Consider the following 20,529-nt stretch of genomic DNA (forward strand, 5'->3'; position numbering starts at 1 on the left):
TATTGGTTTCTTCCCTTTGGGAAAAGATTTATTTTCAATCTGGCATCCTACTTTGGTGGATCTATAAATATATTTTTCTATAAAGTCCTTAGCAAATAAAAGACTGAATTATTTACAAGTTCTTTTCATCTGTTTGATGGTGCAAGACCAGTTCTTTGATGGCTATGATTTAGTCATTTAGTCACTTACATAGAGGTTCAATATGTGTCCAGAAAAAAGTTTTGTTTACCTTTTCATTAAATCAGGAGACATTAGAACCCAGTTGTCACCATGACAACTGTTCTACAAAGTAAGGGAGAAACACGGCTAGAAAAATCCTTTTTTTTTAAGTAAAGTAAGGGAAGGTTGGAACCCCTGTCAGCTTTTTCTATTACTGTCTGTGTTCCTGTTGTAAATTTTCCCTCACTTCCTGTCTAGTGAAACCGTTGTTGCAGTAAATGAGCAGAAATCCCTCTTAAAAAAAAAAAAAAAAAGACCCCAGATAGCAGTAAAACCTGACAGGTTTTCAAAGCCTTTCCCATTCTATCCAATATAAAAAGTTTTGTCTAGCCATAAGATTTAACAGACCCTTATGCTGGGTAGCCGCATATTTTGAAAAGCAAATGAGGAATGTTATCAATGTCTCCTATGAAAGCCATTTTTTTAAAAGTGTGTAAGAACCTGGAATGCCCATCAGGGTACCCCATTTTTTTTGTACATAATGTTTTTTTTTTTTTTTTTTTTACAGTATTTTTATACTTTTATGTTGAGACCAATATTAGAGTCCTTGAGCTAATATGCAGAATTCAAATTACCAGTATTCTATGGGATTTACATAGCGCCAACATGAGGGCAGACAGTAAAGTTACAATGCAGTTTAATACAATAGGAGTCAGATGAAAAGTATTTGATTTGGTAAAAGATCTGGTAAGGACCAAAGGTTCGTTAAGCTGGGTACACACTACAGCGGGTTGCACGAAAAAAAAAACTGACCGCTCCGGTCAGAGCCGCTATACTAACCATGCGAGGTTAGTCCAGCGATCTCCCCTGCTGAGCTATTGTGTTCTGACAGGGGGACGGCCCTCCCGCCAGAACACTCTGATCAGTGCTCTCTGCCATTGGCTGAGAGCGCTGATCGGGAGTTGGTTGGTTGCTGGTTTTCCAGCAGGCTCGTCGACAGAAGCTGGCCTTTCCGGCCTGCATACACTCAGGCCAAATGTCAGACGTGTTTTTGTTTTTTTTTTAACTGCCAGTTGTTTTCCAACATTCGGTCCATGTGTATGGGGCTTAAGACTGTACAGATGTATACAATACTATTAGACATAAGGACTGGACTCATAGATGGTAACTTGTTCTTCTTCGATATCACTGTGGTTCCACCAAGATGTTGGGACAGAAATGAGGACTCTGGTAGGCCAAAATGTATCAACCTCTTTCTGGGAGACTGGTAACCTCTTCAGTATGAAGAATGTGTTTTCTGTTTGGGTCTACCTCTGGGCATGTAACATAGATAGGACAATTATAATTTAGGCTGGGAGGGGCAGAGAGGAGTTTAAACAGTCTGTTGATATCTTGAATTTTACTCAGAGATGATGAGACCATCAATCTGCGCAAACTGTGAGTTTTTTTTTTTATTTGCCTAAATAGTTTTGTACAGATTTGTCCAATCAACATAAAATATAATATGTGTTATAATTGTATGCATTATGAATTTGTAGATTTACATGAATTTAATAAATGCCATACCTTTATAAAAAAAAAAAAAAGAATGCTCATCTTTTAGCTTTTACAACCTGAACAGGTCATCCTTTTGCTGTCAGTTATCAATGACACAAAGCGAGAAGTTAATAAATAAAGTGCTTATTCAGCAGCAAATACAGAAAAACAGCAATTGTTCATTGGATTAAAATATTCACTATACTACACTATATATAAAAGACCCATTTAAGAACAGTAAAACAACATACTAACTTACTAGGCACATATGCTGTAATTTGGCAGACAGAATTATGTTGTCAGTTTATTAACCACCAAAGGGTTTCTCTGCCTATAATTCCAGCCTGATATCGACACTAAAACACAATAGAAAAAATTATCACCACATAATGTATAAAAATAAAAGCTTAGCAATATATAAAGAAATATACACATCAGGGTAAATTGGTTGTGACAAGACTCCCCAACTGAATCATTGAATTTGGGTTGTTTAAATGTAATTTTAGCATGTTCCTGCTATGACATTGAGGCTGGGTTTATCTATTCCCTTCCCATCTACATGATGTAATTGGCTAGTGGTAGAATCTCCCAGCCTCTGTAATAGATGGATGACATGCTGTTACCCCTGATGTATAGTGCTTTTTGGTCTTTGTTCCCCTTTTATGTACTTTTTCATGCCATAATCCCTGTCATTAGGTGTTTGCATTTAATCCATAGTATATATCCATAGTATTTCATACACCTAATACTGTTAGGTGTATCTTACATTGAACTACAAATCTTAGCACGTAGAAACTGTGTTCGGACATGTGAAAAGGCTACCATCTCCTCCTGCTATTTAAAGCCAAGCCAAAACCCATGTCTTTCCATTCACCTGTTACCCGAAGAAGCCCTCATAACTTGTAACTCTCTCTGCAATCACAACCCCCTGCAACATGCACACGTATTGAGACCCATAACTTCCACTACTCCTACATCAATTTTCAGTGATGTCCACTTGCAGTATGAAACCCATGCTTTAGCATAGGGCTCCTTATCGGGCACCCCCTGTGCCTTGTTAACATCCACAACCCGCAGCCTCTTCACAGATGAACAACTGCACCACCTGGCCAGAACAAGAAGCCCTGCAATCATGAAAACTTTTTACCCCAGCACTATCCCTGGTAATAGTCATTACCACTAACACATTTTTTTGCCCACTTGGAACCCTCAAGACTACAGCAGCTGCAACCTGCTATCAGTAGAAACATCACCTCACCAACACTTGCAATCACCTCGTATTTTCTCCCCAGTCAGCACATAACAATTCTATTCCACACTTCCCATTATCACCCACAAGGCCTTTGCTTTATTGACCATTATCCATATAGGACATATCTGAATTTTAGAACAAGTTTCCATACTGCCTAGACCAGTTATTCCTCAAGGGAAAATGACAGCTGGAAGGCCATACGCTTTATTAATTCTATTAGGAACCATTTTAGACCTCAATCTGTGAAAAGGGGGTGATTAGAAATTGGTTAATGTAGTGGAAATCATCAAATTAAAAGAGGGTTAATAGCACTTGTTGGGCTGTTATCTGTTCTTATCCTATTTCAGTAAACCCTCAAGGTCTATGGATTTTTAATGGAACTTTAAAGATGTAAATGGGAAGTTTCATTCCCTTTTTCCACTCGTGATGTATGCTGTATGTTTGTTTTTTTTTATCAGTTAAATATATTGTATAATTACCTTCCTTTGCTTCTCCTTGTGTATCACTTATAGTGTTACTCTAACCCCCCTGATTTTAAATAGATTCTCCTTGTTTCCTTCTATATATCTCTGTGAATCTCTATGCACACATATAATATTGGTCATTGAAACCAACCAAACCTGTTTTCAAATCATTGCATCTGCCAGTCATGTATATTGCAGGCCCACAGCACCATCAGGAGATATGCATATGTATCGGAAATGATAACAAAAAGCCTAGGGAAGTGGGCATAACAATTAAATCAATTTAAACAGATTCTAAAGCCAAACACTTACTTGAGTCCTCTATCTAGCGCTGTGCTCCACTGCAGCTCTTCTCTCCCCTCTTCCTGTTCTCACAGGCTACACTGAGATTAATGGGAGCCATCGGCTCCTCCTGCTATTGGTCGAATCATGTGAGCAGGAGGCATAGCCGAGCTGCGATGTTTGTGCCTGTAAATGCACACAGCCCAACTCCGGAGCGCTTCTGCACGTATGCCCCCATAAGGTATGGCTTGCTATGGGGGCACATGCAGGAAAGGAGGAGCGGAGAGGCACTGATGGGGGACTCTGGAAGGGGAGGCAAGGGGCCTCTCTTTGCAATATTGCACAGATCAGGTAAGTATAAACTTCTTTTTTTATTTTAATAACCAATACATTTGACTTTACAACCGCTTTAAATGAACCCAATAAAAGCAGCTATGATTTTTTTTTTTTTTTTTCAAGATAGATGTTAATTAGGTAGTTTTTGGTTTATGAAAGTGAGAATTACAGAAGTAGCCAATGCATTTTGGGGACTTACCAGTTCCTCTTCATCAGGACTTGTAGTGGCAGAATAAAAGACTTTGTAGCACACTAGAATGTGGTGAAACATTTTAAAAGTATCTAATAATGTGTTGGAAGATTTGTTTGAGATTTTAAAAAAAATAAACATTTATATTTACCTAGGTGGATGCAGCATTGATCTGATGCTGCGTCTGTCGTCTCACCAGCTCTGAATTGAGAACTGAGTGAGCAAACACCACTGATTGCTCAGTTCTCACCCTCTGCTCTCCCCTCCAGCGCTCACTGAAGTGCTGGACTGTGGGGGAAGGGAGGGAGGGGCTGGCTCAGCCTCTCAGCAAATTGCTGAGAGGCTGAGGCAGGTGCTGGTCCAGGCTTTTGGGTGGATCCTGACCATATGGCTGGGATCTTGCCAGAGCCTTGACCGGCTGAATGACGTCAGCCAACACACAGCAGGCTTTGGCCAGCTGTTGGATGAAAACAGGTCACATGAGCGCAGAATGAACTGTACTCCTGTGAACCATAGGAGAAGTAAGGCCAAATAAAAACTTTGGCCATACTTCTCCTTTAGGTGAGCCAGCCAGGCAGCAACCCAGAGTGTTTTTTTTCTGCCACTACAAGCCCTGATGAATGGGGAATCATGATCTCCCCCAAAAAAATGTGTTGGTTACACCTGTGATTCTCACATTGGCAAAAAAATAAATCAATTGGACTTAATAAACATAATTTGTGCTCTCACTTCTTAACCATCTTTTTTGCAGTATTACTAAAGTGAACTTTGCTGGGTTCACCTGTTACAATCGGCTTAATTTTTTTCCAGTACAAACACATAATGCCCTTAGAGGCAGGTGCTTTTTTTAGGTCATGAATATGCATTGGTGTGCCTTTGAAAATGAGAGGCATCTGGAATGATAAAATCTGTAAATGTGTTCAACGTGAAAGTGACTTTACTCTTGCATTACTGGTAGATTTCACTGGCATCATAGGTCCACTCTGAATGCACTTTATCTCCACAGCATTATTATTGACTCTTCACAATTAGTATACTGTACATGGTAAATAATGGAGCTGTTACTATTCTAGGTAATGCTTTGTTTCCTATTCTTCAGGAACATATTTCACCCATGAAGCCAAAGGTGCAGATGACGCAGCAGACGCAGACACTGCAATCATCAATGCGGAGGGTGGTCAGAACAACTGTGAAGAGAAGAAGGAATATTTTATCTAGTCTGGCCTTGTTAATGGGTGTGGGCCCAGCTCATACTCACCGCCCTAAGGGAGAAGGACCTTCCAGCGTCTTGCATCTTCTTTTTTTTTTTTTTCATTTGATTTTGGAGTGGATGGAGGAACGGGGTACCCATCTGGTATAAATTAATTGCCCCACAACACTCTGCTTTTGTTTGCCACTTTCCTTTGATGGGAATAACAGGAGCTTGAAATGTTTGTTTTTATTTTGTTGAGGGGTGGGGGGTTGCTAGTAAAACATGGATTCTAGACTCCTCAGTGTTGGAGGGTACTGTATCTCGAGCTTATTAAGCCAGTGTTTGTCAAAGTGTCACCCAGACTCCTCCTTCACTGAAGAGGCATAGTTATCATCTGCAGACAATTTGGTGCCTTGCTTGTTTTTTATTTCACTTCCCGAGAAGTTCTCGTTTTCCCAACTGTTTTTGTGTCATTTCTTCTTTGGCCCTAATTTTCTGTCTTGTGCCACTTCTGAGGTTGCTTTTATTTGTCCGTTTCATTTCACTTCCTGTTGGGGCTGCTTTCTACATGTCATCTGCTTCTCATGGTAACTTTACTGTCTTTGGTAATTTTTTTTTTTTTTATCTCCTTTCTAATGTTTTGTACAATTTTCTCTGGTCTTACTTGCTCCGCTTCTTACTCATAAGGTTTCCTATTGGTGTAGAAGTCATTGTATCAGTCCAGTACCACCTGCTTTTGCATTTATTATGTGTCCTCATGTCACATTCAACAGGGACTGTCCACTCTGTAGCTTCTTGCTCATTTTAGCTACTGTTCTAGTAGTAGTTCTCATGTCACTAAAGTCTGAGGGCATGCTTTAATTCCTGTCCATCTTGTGTCATGCCTGCTTGTCAGTTTCACTCTGCTATGGTCACATCTTCATATATGTATCCTGGTGGTTTTCTTTTGTGTGTCCCCCTTCTGGTTGTCGGGCTTGTGATACAGAGGAGATATCCTGCTCTTCTCTGGGAAGTGAATCTTTTATCACATGGTAAACAATGTTTGAGGTTTGGAAAAGAGAGACTTTTGGAGCCAAATAGGTTTCAGGGGTGTGGAAGCTCCTATCAATCTCCCTCACCCCACCAAAAATCAGACAGTTGGCGGAAATACAAGCGGATGTGCCTTTCTATTCACAAGTGAACAAGCTGAAGAGGAGGGGAGAAAATGGGAAAAACTTTATTCTGCTCTGATTAATTTCATTTAAATCCATAATTTTCAACTCATTTCCAGACCTTTCATTTTCTTTCCTGTGTCTTCAACCTTTCGACTTCCCTCTACTCTTCCTGGTCTCTTTCAACCACCTCCCCACAATGTTACTTATGATTACACGTTTATTTTTCTCAACTCTTTCTATTTTGTTATTTTGTCCTTTAAATCTTTCTCTCTCTCAGTGCTGTGTCTTTGTACAAGGCTGTGATGCATTATCCACTAAAAACCAATTACAGTACAAGGTGGACCATTGCACCCACATACCATGTGTTTTGATATTATTGGTACTAAAGGTGCAGTTCCGCTGACTGTAAAGCAAAGGCATTCAATCCTTTTTACTCTACTAAGAGCAGTGTGTGTTATATAATCTGTACTATTATTGTGTTGTCTGGAGGGTTCAGTCAAAAGTTGTTAAAGTGTAAAACAATGAGAAATGTCATTGCTGCTATAGAAGGTGTTAGCAGGGTAAGTGCGTTGCATTATTGTCACTCCCACTGTATATTGCTGAGTAGAGCTGCACCTATATTCTGTCTTAAAAATATGAAATGTAGGAGTAATTTTGAGATGGCTGCCAAGCTGATTCTATGTTTTCCGCTGTGTACATGCCAAGAAAGAGAGCAAAACAAAATGTTTTATGTTTGAGGTCTCCCTATCCCTGATAGAGTTGTGCAGGTAGTTTTTGTTCTAACCTGCTAGTGTCTGTGTGTCTGTGTGCGTGTGAGAGAGTGTGTTTTATCACAGGAGCCATTTTCATGCCTTCATTTCCAAAGCAGAATTTTGGACTAAAAAAAAAAGTGTTCCTGGTCTACCTGTGTCTTGTCCAGATCTACACTTGCAACTTTTTTTTCCAATAAAGATATCCATTTCTGAATGCTCAGAATTTCTGAACTGTTGGCAAGTATGCCATATCTATAGCTCATCAATGTCCATCGTCTCCAGTGCTGGATAAAATGTGCAAGGGCTCACAGCAAAGCATGTTTTGTTTTTTCTGCTAATTGAATTCAACCCTGAAACAAAATCAGCATTTGGTAGAAGCCCTATGAGAACATTCATGCAAAGAGATTAAAGTGGTTGTAAACCTCAGGCATAAAATGTGAACAAAGCATATCCTTCTACACTGTGTACTTGCCTATGCCCAAATCACTGAGTGTGGTTTCTCTCATTCCTCTGCTATGAGCACAAGTCACTTCTGACATCTTTTTCCGACATGAGATAAAAATATGATGGGGGAAGAGAGCTTCAGCACACAGCCTGTGAATGATATCCTTATCTCTGCATGTCCTCTGTGTACTGAGATAAGGGGAAGTGTCTCTTCCCTCCAATCAGGGCTCACACATCCCCTCAATGAGCTCTGCAGAGTGTAACTTTATCTCTCCGCCCCTTGCTTTTCAGAGCTGATAGATTCTGTACTTTGAATGGCTGAAGAGGAGATATGGCTGCCATATAACCAGTACAACTTCTGTAGGAAGGATTTGTTTCATCTCTGTGTATCACTTGAGGCCAGTCACTTAACTGGGTATATGTAAGGGTTTTCAACCACATTAATTACCTATTGTCCTCCATTAGTGACACCAGGAGTTTAACACGTTTACCTGTGGGGCCTTTTTTCTGTTGCATGTTTTGGCTTCTTTTCAATACTTGAGAAACCTAAAGGGAAGCATTAAATCACATCTCAACCAAAAACAAAAATGTAATGTATTGCAGCTTGCCAGTCTTTAGATGTGTTGGCTGTATTCATTTTCACTTTCCAGGCTAAGAAAATTTTCTGCAACATCAGAAAATAACTGATTCTTTCCAGAAATGCAGTGTCCTTGTCACTTCCTGCAAACATAAAAGAAAGCACAAAGAACCTTATTTTTTGTGTAAACTAATAGTCCATCATGCCACCATGTGATGTGAACAAAGGCAGACATGTGTTAAGTGCAGCCTGTGTCCTAGCCATGGCCCTCACCATAGATAGATGAAAATTTGTGTTGTAGGCACAAAAGGACAAAGTGTGTTCAAAGGATTAGCAGGTAAATAAAAGGGAAAAATTCAAAGAAAAGAACACTAATGCAGCCACTATGTCTAACGCCTAGTAAGCTGCTGTATATAAAATGTTTGTTTTTGGGTTTAGATCCCTTTTGAGCTGAATAAAACCAGTGGTGATTCCAACCAGTGAGTGTTTGTGTTGGGGCGGTCCCACCCAATGTTGATTTGGAGTGTTGGGTGAAGCTAGCTTTTTTTTTGAAGTAAAAGATTAAAATACATCTTGCATTATTAGCCCAAGCTCTAAAATTAAAACCCTGATTAGTGTAGATTTATGTTTCTGTAGGAAATCTGCCACACAACGATCACTACCTTTCCGATGTTTCCCTTGTGGGTCAGTTTTAAAAAATTGCCAGATATTTGTGCAAAAAAATAATATAAAAATTAGATAGAGGGCATATCGTCTGTGAATTTAAAAGTTTATTTATCTAGGGATTGCTTATGTATTTTTTTATATTTTTATTTTGAAATTAAAAGGGGTGAAAATGTTAAAAATTGGAAGCATCTCGAGATGAGTTTTATGAGAAAGTGATACAGTATATATCCGCTGGTGCTGTGAGCTGTTTGTGTCTGTGTGTGTATATGTATATATATATATATATATATATATATATATATATATATATATATATATATATATATATATATATGAAAAAATATTCCCTTTTTATTATGATTAACAGATGCCTATGGATGGGCCAGAAACTTAGCTGAGATAAAGCATGAACTTTCTTACAGAGCAAAATTCTGCAAGTTTCTAGGCGATCGCACTTGAGTCAGCTTTATGGGACTGGAACTGGAATTCAAAACGGGTTCATTATTTCAGTTCACTTGTTTTATACCTATACATTATGATCTCTTCTTTAAGGATTTCACAGTAGTATTATTGATTTATATCAATACACATATAAAAAATGAAATCTTCCAATGGCTGCATTAGTGTTGCTGGTCTACAGGCATAAGATTGGCTAACTATACATGCCTATTCTTTAGCCCTATGCCGTAATATTTTATATCTTTTGGTGACATTTTTTCTTGTTATGCACATTGATGTAGGTACAAAGATTACTAGTAGTTGAATCAATGTTATTTATGACTGTAATGCAGTAATTATTTTTACACTTTTACGTGCTATATCAAGGCTTAAACAACCTGTGATTCCAGATCATAGGTGAGTCAGACTCTCCTACTTTATCCCTTGCTGCATATCTTAAGGATGTAAAAAAATAGAGCCTGTATTACGGTTAAAAATGAGGTTCCAGTTGGACTTTAACATTAGGGGTATGAGCTCAGTCTTCTTAACTGATATTTCTTTCTGGAAAGTCCTGATCTCTATTTGTACATCGTGTCACAGGCTGTAATTCAGAGGATCTATAGTTATTATTCTAATAGATTTCCCTTATGTTCTGTGCCAATATTTTTTTTTAAATATCACAATTTTTTAGTTAGATGCATATAAAATATTGCATTTAAATACTTTACCACTTGCAGCAGGTAGGTGGATTGCTACAAAATAGAATCGCTTCTGTGAGAAATGATTCTGCAGTTAGAATGCTAATAATAGACCGAAATAGGCACACCCCTAACATTCCTAGCAGATGTGGACGTGTCGTAAAAATTACGTTTACACAGACAGCCAGAAAGCATAAAGCAGTGCTGGACTTTCTTAGTGGGAAAACAAAGCTTTCTTTGAAAAGGGAGTGTAATGGATGCACTCTATCTGTATACATGTTTTACTTTACATAACTTTACTGTAATAAAAAATCTGTGAACATCAGTGTATATGAGCTTTTAAAATTTAATATATAGACCAAACACCATTATAGATTCCCAGTGCTACTATATCTTTGCGCTTTATGTAGAAAAATTATTGTATTTGCCAGGGATGTGCCTCATCGCTCTTATCAGGGAACATAGAACAACTGGAAAAAATAAAATCTTATCAATCAGCAATGTGTTATGAGTGCTTATCAACCCCTCTCTAACAGAAAGGTAATACTGTATTTCTAAGATTAGCCCTGACTATATTGCATGCTGACGTAAGTTGAGACCTGCCCAGAGGATTGTTCAAAATAGGTATATTAGCGGTTCGCACTTTCAGCACATACCCTACAAAGTTGTGCTGCTTGAGGTGCATTGCACTATTAATTCTGAGTTTGCCTTAAACCAAAAAGATACTAATAAATGATACTTCTTTTTGTAATATTTAAAAAAAAAAAAACTACTCAAAACACTATTTTCTGTCCCATCCATAGCCATTTAGAGTGTTACATAAAGGATGTAATTTTTCTTTTAAAGAAGCTGCACTGCTGTTAATACATAAACCCATGTCAAACATATCGATGCTTGAAATCTCTTTTATTTTAGTAAACATTACTGTTTTGGTGAAAAAGTTCAGTTTCGCAGCCATGCTTGCTTGTGTAAGACAACTATTAATGCACTGCCCTATGTAAGAAATTTCAACAGATGTGCCTGGGGCAACAATTGACTAAAGTCTTTTTTTTTTTTTTCTGGCACAATTGACTAAAGTGATTTTTTTTTTTCTTTTCAATTGCCGTTAATGGCTTTTTTTTTTTTTTTTTTTTGTTCTGTTTTACGTTGACTTTTGATAAAAAAAATAATTACTTCATGAAAGTAATGAAAATATTGTTTGCTATTTTCCTTGTTCTCTGTGGAGTGTATTGCTTAAGTATACTGTACCTGGACTTTTTTATAGCTATCTGTCTGTGTCGTGCCACTATTTGGCTGTCTGATCCCCCACCCTTCCCCCCTCTCCCATTACAGGTATCACAGGGTCTTTGTACCAGCCTTTCATTTTGGTAGACCTTTTTCTGATTTCCATTCTTAAATATTTGGAGTTTTTAAAAAAAATAAATAAAAAAAAAAAACATCCGTTGAACTGCCAAGCTTCCTCCAAGAACGTGATATTTATCATGGGAGGGAGGGGAAGGAAGAAGAGTGGAAGAATGGACATTCCTAATGCTGACTGGTTTTAGGGCAGTTTGTAGTCTATTGGCAGTAGATATTTTCTCCTGTGTAAGCTCTTGTATTTACGCTCCCCTTCTGGCGGCTCCTGGAGTTTGTTTTGTTCATTGTGAGCGCCCGTTTTACTGCTTCTGCTTGTCTCAGGTCCCTGTGTTCCCACCCTTGTCTGTTCTGTCTCAGGTAGGCTGCTAAACCTTAGCCCCCACATTGGAAATTAAAACAAAACCAACCACATTATGGATAGATAAATATTCATTCCTTTTTTATTTTATTTTGTTTTTTTTTTTGGCTTTTTAGTTGTATTATTTCTGTATTTTTTTAATATACGGTACACTGTTTGAAATGTATTGTTGAGTATTACTTTGTAAGAAAATGACAATAAAATATAAAATTATTTCATTTGGTCATTGTTCTATGCTGACTATTTGTTGATCATAAAATTTGTCAAGGGTATTTAACCACTTCAATACTGGACACTTTTGCCACCTACCAAGGCCAATTTTCATCTTTCAGCGCTGTCGCACTTTAAATGACAATTGCGCAGTCATGTAACACTGTACACATATAAAATTTGTATCTCTTTTTTTCACACATAGAGATTTCTTTCAGTGGTATTTAATCACAACTGGCATGTGTATCTTCTGTGATTTGCCACAGCGATTGCATGGTACTGGCAGCGGGCCAGTACAGTGATCTGTCATTGGATGTGTCTGGTGGGTGACAGATCATGCCAGAGCATGGCCCGATCCTGGGAGGACGTCATATGATGTCCTCTCAGGATAACGGGGCTCCCGCTTAGCCGTCATATTACAATAGGGAGGGGGTTAAAGTATTATAGAGCTCTGCTTATAAAAATAAAACTACAAAAGGTAACAACCCCAATGTTTTCAGGGAATGTTGTCTGTCCTGGCAGCTGCAGGTTTATTTCTTATATCTTGAAAGAGCTGTAAGTTGTCTGTCACATATGCCAGTATACTTGGGGAGCATAACTGTGCAATCTACAACTGACCAATTAAAAGAAGCACTAAGGAATTTTAAGTAGGCAGATAAAGGCCAGATTTGTGGAGTGCACGACCAATAGTTGTCCTGTAGACAGATTCTTCCACCTGAGCTGTGGATCTCTGCAGCTCCTTCAGCATTACAGTGGGCCTCTTGGCTGCTTCTCTGATTAATGCTCTCCTTGTCCAGCCTGTCAGTTTAGGTGGACGTCCATGTCTTGGTAGGTTTGCAGTTGTGCCATACTCTTTCCATTTTCCAATGATGGATTGAACAGTGCTCTGTGAGATGTTCAAAGCTTGGGATTTTTTTTATAACCTAACCCTGCTTTAATCTTTTCCACAACTTTATCCCCAGTCTGGTGTGTTCCTCGGCCTTCATGATGCTGTTTGTTCACTAAGGTTCTCAAACAAACCTCTGAAGGCTTCACAGAATAGCTGTATTTATACTGAGATTAATTTACACACAGGTGGACTCTATTTACTAATTAGGTGACTTCTGAAGGCAATTACTTCCACTAGATTTTAGGGGTAGCAGAGTAAAAGGGGGATGAATTCAAATTCATGAATTCAAATGCACATCACACTTTTCACATATTTATTTGTAAAAAAATGTTGAAAACTATTTCATTTTCCTTTCACTTCACAGTTATGTGCCACTTTGTGTTGGTCTATCATATAAAATCCCAATAAAATACATTTACGTTTTTGGTTGTAACATGACAAAATTTGGAAAACTTCAAGGTTTATGAATATTTTTTCAAGCACTAGTATATCTGTAGTGTTTACTTATCTCTCGCCAAAGCTCTAAGTGCCGTTTGTCTCTGGTGCTCCGTTCCTCATGTTTAACAGCATGAGTCACTTCTGACGAGCTCTCCAACACATGAGCTATCAGCAGCTAAAAATTTGTGTCGGGGAAGGAGCTTAGAGGTAGATTAGCAGAGAGCTGGTCTATTCAGAGGACAGTTCTGCATGTTTCTTCGTTCCTCTGCCTGTGTGAAGGTGGGGAGTGTGTCTTTCCTCCAATCAGCTCAGACACAATGTAAGCCCGGAATCCCTACCCACTGCTGAATGAGGAAGAAAGATTTCTAAAACGATTGGCACTTTTCAAACCATGTAAAAAGGGAAGACTGCAGATATACAAGAAAAACGTATATAGGGAGATTTGTTTCATCTGTGTATCATCTGAGGCTATTCACTTTACTGGCTATAGGTGAGGTTTTCCAACCTTTTAGAATCTCTTGGAAAGTCAGAATACTAGAAAACTCTGAATCTTGGGGTCACTCGAAAGCTCTGTCAGGGACGTTGTGACATTCAGATCCTCTTGGAAAGTCTGGAACACTAAAACTCAAGGAAACATTGGGAGGCCTGGGGCTATAAACATCAGATGTTGCTCAATCAATGCTTATTTAAGCCCAGCTTAAATAAAAATGGAGATAATCTGAATGGGCTAGGACTGTGTGTGTAACGAATTGAATGAACAGGTGGGATAATGGTTAACAGCATAACCTTGCATGTTAATTTAAGCTACAGTATGGAACTGAATGCACCAGCATATCTACTGGTCTGTAAGAACACAAGTAACAAATCAGCAGCTTTGCTAATCATCTGTGACATTCATGGTGCCATTGACAAAGCGCTTGCCATATTTGATTTGTGATTTGCCTTCTCTAGTGCTAGATGGGGGGGGGGTTGTGCTAGGAGGGAGGATGGGAGAGACAGTCTGTGCTAAGAAGGGGGATTGAGGAGAGTGGATTCCTTTCCAAGTGGGGATTTGTGCTACGGGGGGATTGGGAAGCAGAGCATTTGTGCTGGGAGGTGGGATTTGAAGGGGGGTGGTTATGGTCAGGCTAAAGTTTTTCTTTTGTTGGGGGTGGGGATATGAAATTTTGCATATTACATTTATGCAATCTTTTATCTAGCCAGCCGATGAAATTCTAGTCCTCCTTTTCACATATTCAACTTTTCCATCTCCCATCTGAAAGAAGCACCTTGTTCGAACTCAGTGGAGTTGATTGGCTAAAGGAAAATAGGCTGTTCACTTTGCAAGGTAATTTTTCTGAACTTAGTGAATGTGGTGAAAATTCACTTTGCAACGAATACTCAATCGAGTGCATGGGAAAAAAAAAACCCTACGGAAATTGGTTCTTGAACCGTGGGTTATATACAGCTACCATTGGACACAGCCAAAAGGTTTGGGAGTGCCCTCTAGTATATCCATAAAACTCCACCCACTCAATGAAGTCCAGTTTTTTGCTAGTTAGGTGATGGACCGCTTCTCCTGTTGGTGAAAATAGAAAATCTTCTCCAGTTTTCTTTTTCTTATTTGACTTTGTTGTATGGATTCTTTTCTTCAGCAGGGACCGTGGAAGCTGGTCAGAGTTAATGGGAAGATGGATGGAGCCAAACACAGGGCAATCTTAGAAGAAAACCTGTTAGAGTCTGAAAAAGGCTTAAAACTGGGGCAGAGGTTCACCTTCCAGCAGGACAATGACCCTAAACATACAGCCAGATCTTCAATGGAATGGTTTAGATCAAAGCTTATTTATGTGTTAGAATGGCCCAGTCAATGTCCAGACCTAAATACAATTAAGAATCTGTGTCAAGACTCGAAAATTGCTGCTCGGACGCTCTCCATCCAATCTGACAGAGCTTGAGCTGTTTTGCAAAGAGGAATGGGCACAAATTTCACTCTCTAGATGTGCAAAGCTGGTAGAGACCTACTCAAAAAGACTTGCAGCTATAATTGTACCGAAAGGTGGTTCTACAAAGTATTGACTCTGGGGCTGAATACAAATGCACAGCATGCTTTTCACATATTTGTGTGAAAATAAATTTGAAAACCATTTATAATTTTCCTTCCACTTCACAACTATGTGCCACTTTGTGTTGGTCTATCACATAAAATCTCAATAAAATACATTTACGTTTCTGGTTGTAACATGACAAAATGTGGAAAATGTAAAGGGGTATGAATACTTTTTGAAGGCACTGTAATTTTGTCTTTGATTCACCCAGATCAGATGGGCTTCATGCCCAGTAGGAACACAATGTTTAACACCAGAAGATTGTTTTTAAACCTTTGAAGATTTTCACAGATATTCAGGTCCTAAGATAAATTGGGAAAAGTCACATAACCTCCCCATAGATTGCTTTCAGCCTGCTGCTGACCAAGCATCCCTGCCACTGCAAAGAACCAGTATGATAGGGTATCTGGCCCTCCGCATAGATCACAAAACAGATTATATAGCCCTGAACATTTACCCATTTTTGGACTCATTAAGGCTAAAACCTTTTGGTCCAAAATTCCCTTGACTATTATAGGCAGGGTGAACCTAATAGAACTTAATACTGTATAAAATGTTTGGTAACAGTATAGTTATGACATCCCCCTGTCTATCTCCCACTGAAACACTTTAAGTTGATGGACTCCCTCCTTAAATAATTTGCTTGGGACAACAATAGTCTTGAGCTGACATGACAAAACAAAAATCTATCTCACTTGGAAGGTACCACACTGCAAGACTTTATTACACTGCTGCTTAAGGTTCCTGTTTCGCATTTTGATTACCGAGAGGCTTGGTATCGGAGATGTGCACCCAGTGCTCACCATCCTACGTGGCATAAGAGGCAGTTTGTCCTCTTCTGATTACTGTGTGATACCATATAAATAATTACAAATCTAGGATCTAACCCTGGACAACTAACGATTATGCTCCCTCATAAATTTTCCCCCATTATGGGTCACTAAGTTCCTGCAAGAACTCCACGTGGTACTCCAATGGATCTCTAGAGGTATTTTTTTTTTTTTTTATCACGTGGCAGATGAGGGGGCATTAAATTCAGAAGTTAAAAGATGAGTTTATGTTGCCTAATACTATGCTCTATTGTTATTTTCAGTCACAACCCACATCTAGTTCTTATTTCCCCACAAACTGCTACCCTTGAATAGGTAATAGAGGTAATTTATGGTGATACCCCTGCAAAATTAATTTCCACATTCTATTCCATGATTCTAGCCCCATCTGCCCCTCTCCTAGCTTTTCTGCCCAAAACACAATGGCAGGCAGATTTGGGGCATTTAGACGAGGAACATTAGAAACTTGTAAATTGGTCTCTCCTAAGCTGTCTATATTTTGCATAGGTCCTACTTAATCCTGCTTAGGCTGTCAAAATTTTGGCCCAATCATAGACCACTATGGTCTAAATGCGCAAATGTCCCTGGTACTTTTTATCATCATTCTGTCGGACTGCCCTATAATTGAATGTTATGGGAAGCAAATAATAAAATTCCACATGATAAAATTAGTTCCTCAATATCCCTAAATTCCAAACAGTGAGGTTGATTTACTAAAGGCAAATAGACTGTACACTTTGCAAATGCAGTTGCTCCAAAACTTAGAAAATGAGGTGAAGCTTCACTTTGTAAAGAATACTCATTCACATGCAAGGAAAATAAAAAAACTGAATTTTTGCTTGCACAAAATTGGATGATGGGAGTCAGCAGAGCTTACCCTCACTTCCTAAGCTCTGGAGCAACTGCACTTGCAAAAGGCAAAGTCTATTTGCCTTCAATAAATCCACCACAATGTTTGGTCTCCGGACAGATTCTGAAATCAACACCACATTCACTACACTTCTAACATGGACAGCACAGTGGTGTAGTGGTTAGCACTTTCACCTAGCAGCAAAAGGGTTGGTTCGAATCCCAACCAAGATACTACGTGTCTGGAGTTTGCATGTTCTCCCTGTGCCTCCGTAGGTTTCCTCTGGGTACTCCGGTTTACTCACACTCTCCAACGACTTGCTGGTAGGTTAATTGGATCCTGTCTAAATTGTCCCTAGTATGTGTACTGTATGTATGAATGTGAGTTAGGGACCTTAGATTGTAAGCTCCTTGAGGGCAGGGACTGATGTGAATGTACAATCTATGTAAAGAGCTGCATAAATCGGCGCTAAATAATTACCTGGAATAAATAAATAAAAGAGACTCTATAAACAGCACATAAACTGATAGCATGCCCGTGGATAGATTGCCGCCTCTTTTTTAATTTATTTTGATTAATTATCCTCAACATTATTACACTGTATTTGACTCTATTGCATTGCATTTTGATCACATTATTCCTCCTGTTTTAACTCAGACAATAATCTCTCATTTATAACATATATTGTCTCCTATGGGCACTATTATTATTTTACAGGATTTATATATGTACAAACTTATGTATGTTACAAAACTGATATGACTTATTTGGTTGAATAAACTTTCAACATGAAAAAATACGAATGATCTTTAACCAGCTAGACCAGCATGTCAAATTTTTCATGCGAATATTACCAGTGGCTACAGCCACTAGCAATATTCACTGTGTGTTCTCCCAGCTGAGATGGATCCCTGTGCCCCCCCTGCCGAAAGAACACAATAGCTCTGTGGAGGTATTCCCCATCTACACTGGCTGTGTTGATGGGGAAATCTAGCGATTTTTCTTTCCTGCAACCATGTAGGTCACAGGGAAGCACTTTGTTCTGCACTCCTGTGACCCATATTCAGCTCCCTCTACAACCCATTGCTCCAGTGAGCGCTGGAAGGGCAGAGCAGAGAGCCGGTTCTCTGCTCCCTGAAGACCAAGAACTGGCAACTGTCTTTGATCACTCAGTTCTCAGTGTAGAGACAGCGGGGCACAGATGCAGCATCAGATCAATGCTGCATCGACCTAGGTGAGTATCTGTTTTTTTTTCAAAACCTGCACTTCTCTGTAAACCAAATAAAAAAACCCATAGCACTGTCCCTTTGACCTGGGAAGGTACAAGGTTTTTCTTCAAACAAGGAAGACACCACTCCAGGCGAGCAGTCACTACAGTCCGAATGCGTTGGGTGCAAGCCACGGCCCGCCACTGATGATCAATAGGAAGAAAAGAACAGCTGCTCACCACAGGAACGTTCGAATGATTTTATTCCAAAAAATAGCAATACCTCAGTGCTTCTTCAAACCGCTTGGTGGTTTGAAGAAGCACTGAGGTCAATGTGAGAGGCATGCATCACCTCCTGGGTTTGGACACTGTCTTTGATGGCTGTTTATTGCTATTTTTTGGAATAAAATTGTTGGAACGTTCCTGTGGTGTGCAGTCGTTCTTTTCTTCCCCAAGATTTTTCTGTTGTGGGCTAGGCTCAGGATTTTTGTCATTCCTAAACTGTATCTTTATGTGTAGTCTGTCTGAGATTTAAACAGATACAGTGTACTATGAAAACTATGTCACTAGCGCCCACTTTAACCTTGAAATTGTGTTGTGCCGTGTCATTTTTCTGTAAAATGGTTTCATTGTGCTGTCAGCTTCTTTGTTTATGGATCAGTAACTCTTGAATTGGCTTTTTTTTTCGGCATCTAGGTCTAAAATATCCATTGTTTACCAGTTATCGTATGATTATCTAATCTGATGTTCTAAGGACAAAGAAGACATTGTGAACACTTTGAGGACTGTCAGGATGCTTGCTTTGAGCACCTTGGGTTTCTCTTCTTTTTTTTTTTTAATCCATATTTGAGTTGGAAGGCAGTTTCTGAAAGTCTGCAACTTGGATAGGGTTCTTGCCATTGCAACAAAGTTACTCATATGTTGTATATTTGCTGAAACTTGTATAATTTGGTGTGTTAGAACATTAATTTACCTTTGGGATTAATAACGTATTCTGATTATACCTGATTAATTGGAAGGCATACATTGTATGCAAAAAAGTACTTTAATATCAAATGTATAAAGAAGACCAATTTCTTTGTTTTGGATAGAGTGGGGAAAGGTTATGTTTTTGATTGTTGTCTCTCTACATTTGTTGAGAAGATTCACCCTCTCCATTTATCCTAGTAACCATTATTAGGAATAGAGAGCAAATCCTCCATTAGGGTCATTTGTAGAGGTGACAGCTGTCTAAGGAAATTTACCTAAGCTTGGAGAGAGTTCCTCTTGTTTCTTTTTGTGACTGTGGGAGAGGAAGTGAGAGAACATTTCCCTAATGAGACACAGATTTTAAAAAAGCCTAAATTTATTCGAGCACTGGCAATATTGATGTTAAAGGCTAAGTTCACATTTTGTACATGTATAATGGTGGCCATACACTATTCAATCTGATTGTACAATATCCTATAGATTTACCAAAACTATTCAAGACCCACCTATCAATCTATGCACTCTATATCTAATCAGGCAGGCCCTTGCACTATATCAGGATGTCCAACCCATGGCCCCAGAGAGTTTAGCATGCAGCCTGAACCCATCTGGGGGGATGCTGTGCAAACATGGCAGCCTACATTCACAAGCCAGGCAAATGCACACCTGGAGGGATGCTGTGCAAACAGTTGATGGGTGCAGGGTGTGTGTGCTAATGAGGTCAGCTTGTGAACTGCTTCCTGTGTTTTAACAGTTTTCACATCCCAAATCTACATACCAGGAAGTCATGAACTTTTCACACCTGGGCTGAGGTAAGGCCTTCTAAAAATTATAGCTTTAATTTTTCTGCAACAGAGGTACATTAATGGTATATTGGTACATAGGGGAGCGGGAATTTAGAAAAAACAGCAGTGAACTTAGCCTTTAATGTTATTATATAAAAAATTGTTATCCCTACTTTACAGTGGATATAGATGAGAGAGTTCCTGGATAGCCGCACTCTGAAGGAAAAACCTCTTTATTGTTGAATATAAAAAATCCAAAGTACAGTCATATGAGAAAAGACATACAGGGTATAGCGATCAGCACCCCAAATGTCTTTTCTCATATGACTGTACTTTGGATTTTTTATATTCAACCATAAAGATGTTTTTCCTTCAGAGTGCGTCTATCCAGGAACTCTCTCATCTATATCCAT

At 39.0% G+C, this 20,529-nt stretch overlaps 1 protein-coding gene across 6 annotated transcripts in view; it reads left to right on the top strand.

The window, feature by feature from the left end:
- CADM1 (cell adhesion molecule 1) overlaps positions 1-12,072 on the top strand; it is a 544,514-nt gene extending 532,442 nt beyond the window's left edge. For all 6 annotated transcript variants that reach the window (XM_073602402.1, XM_073602399.1, XM_073602401.1 and 3 more), the window contains one exon: positions 5,319-12,072. In XM_073602402.1, coding sequence (XP_073458503.1) covers positions 5,319-5,437 — 119 coding nt within the window. In that variant the 3' untranslated portion in view covers positions 5,438-12,072. The remainder of the gene's footprint in view (positions 1-5,318) is intronic.
- The last annotated feature ends 8,457 nt before the right edge of the window (positions 12,073-20,529 follow it).

This window comes from Aquarana catesbeiana, linkage group LG10, assembly GCF_042186555.1.
Source record: "Aquarana catesbeiana isolate 2022-GZ linkage group LG10, ASM4218655v1, whole genome shotgun sequence".
Lineage (NCBI taxonomy): Eukaryota > Metazoa > Chordata > Amphibia > Anura > Ranidae > Aquarana > Aquarana catesbeiana.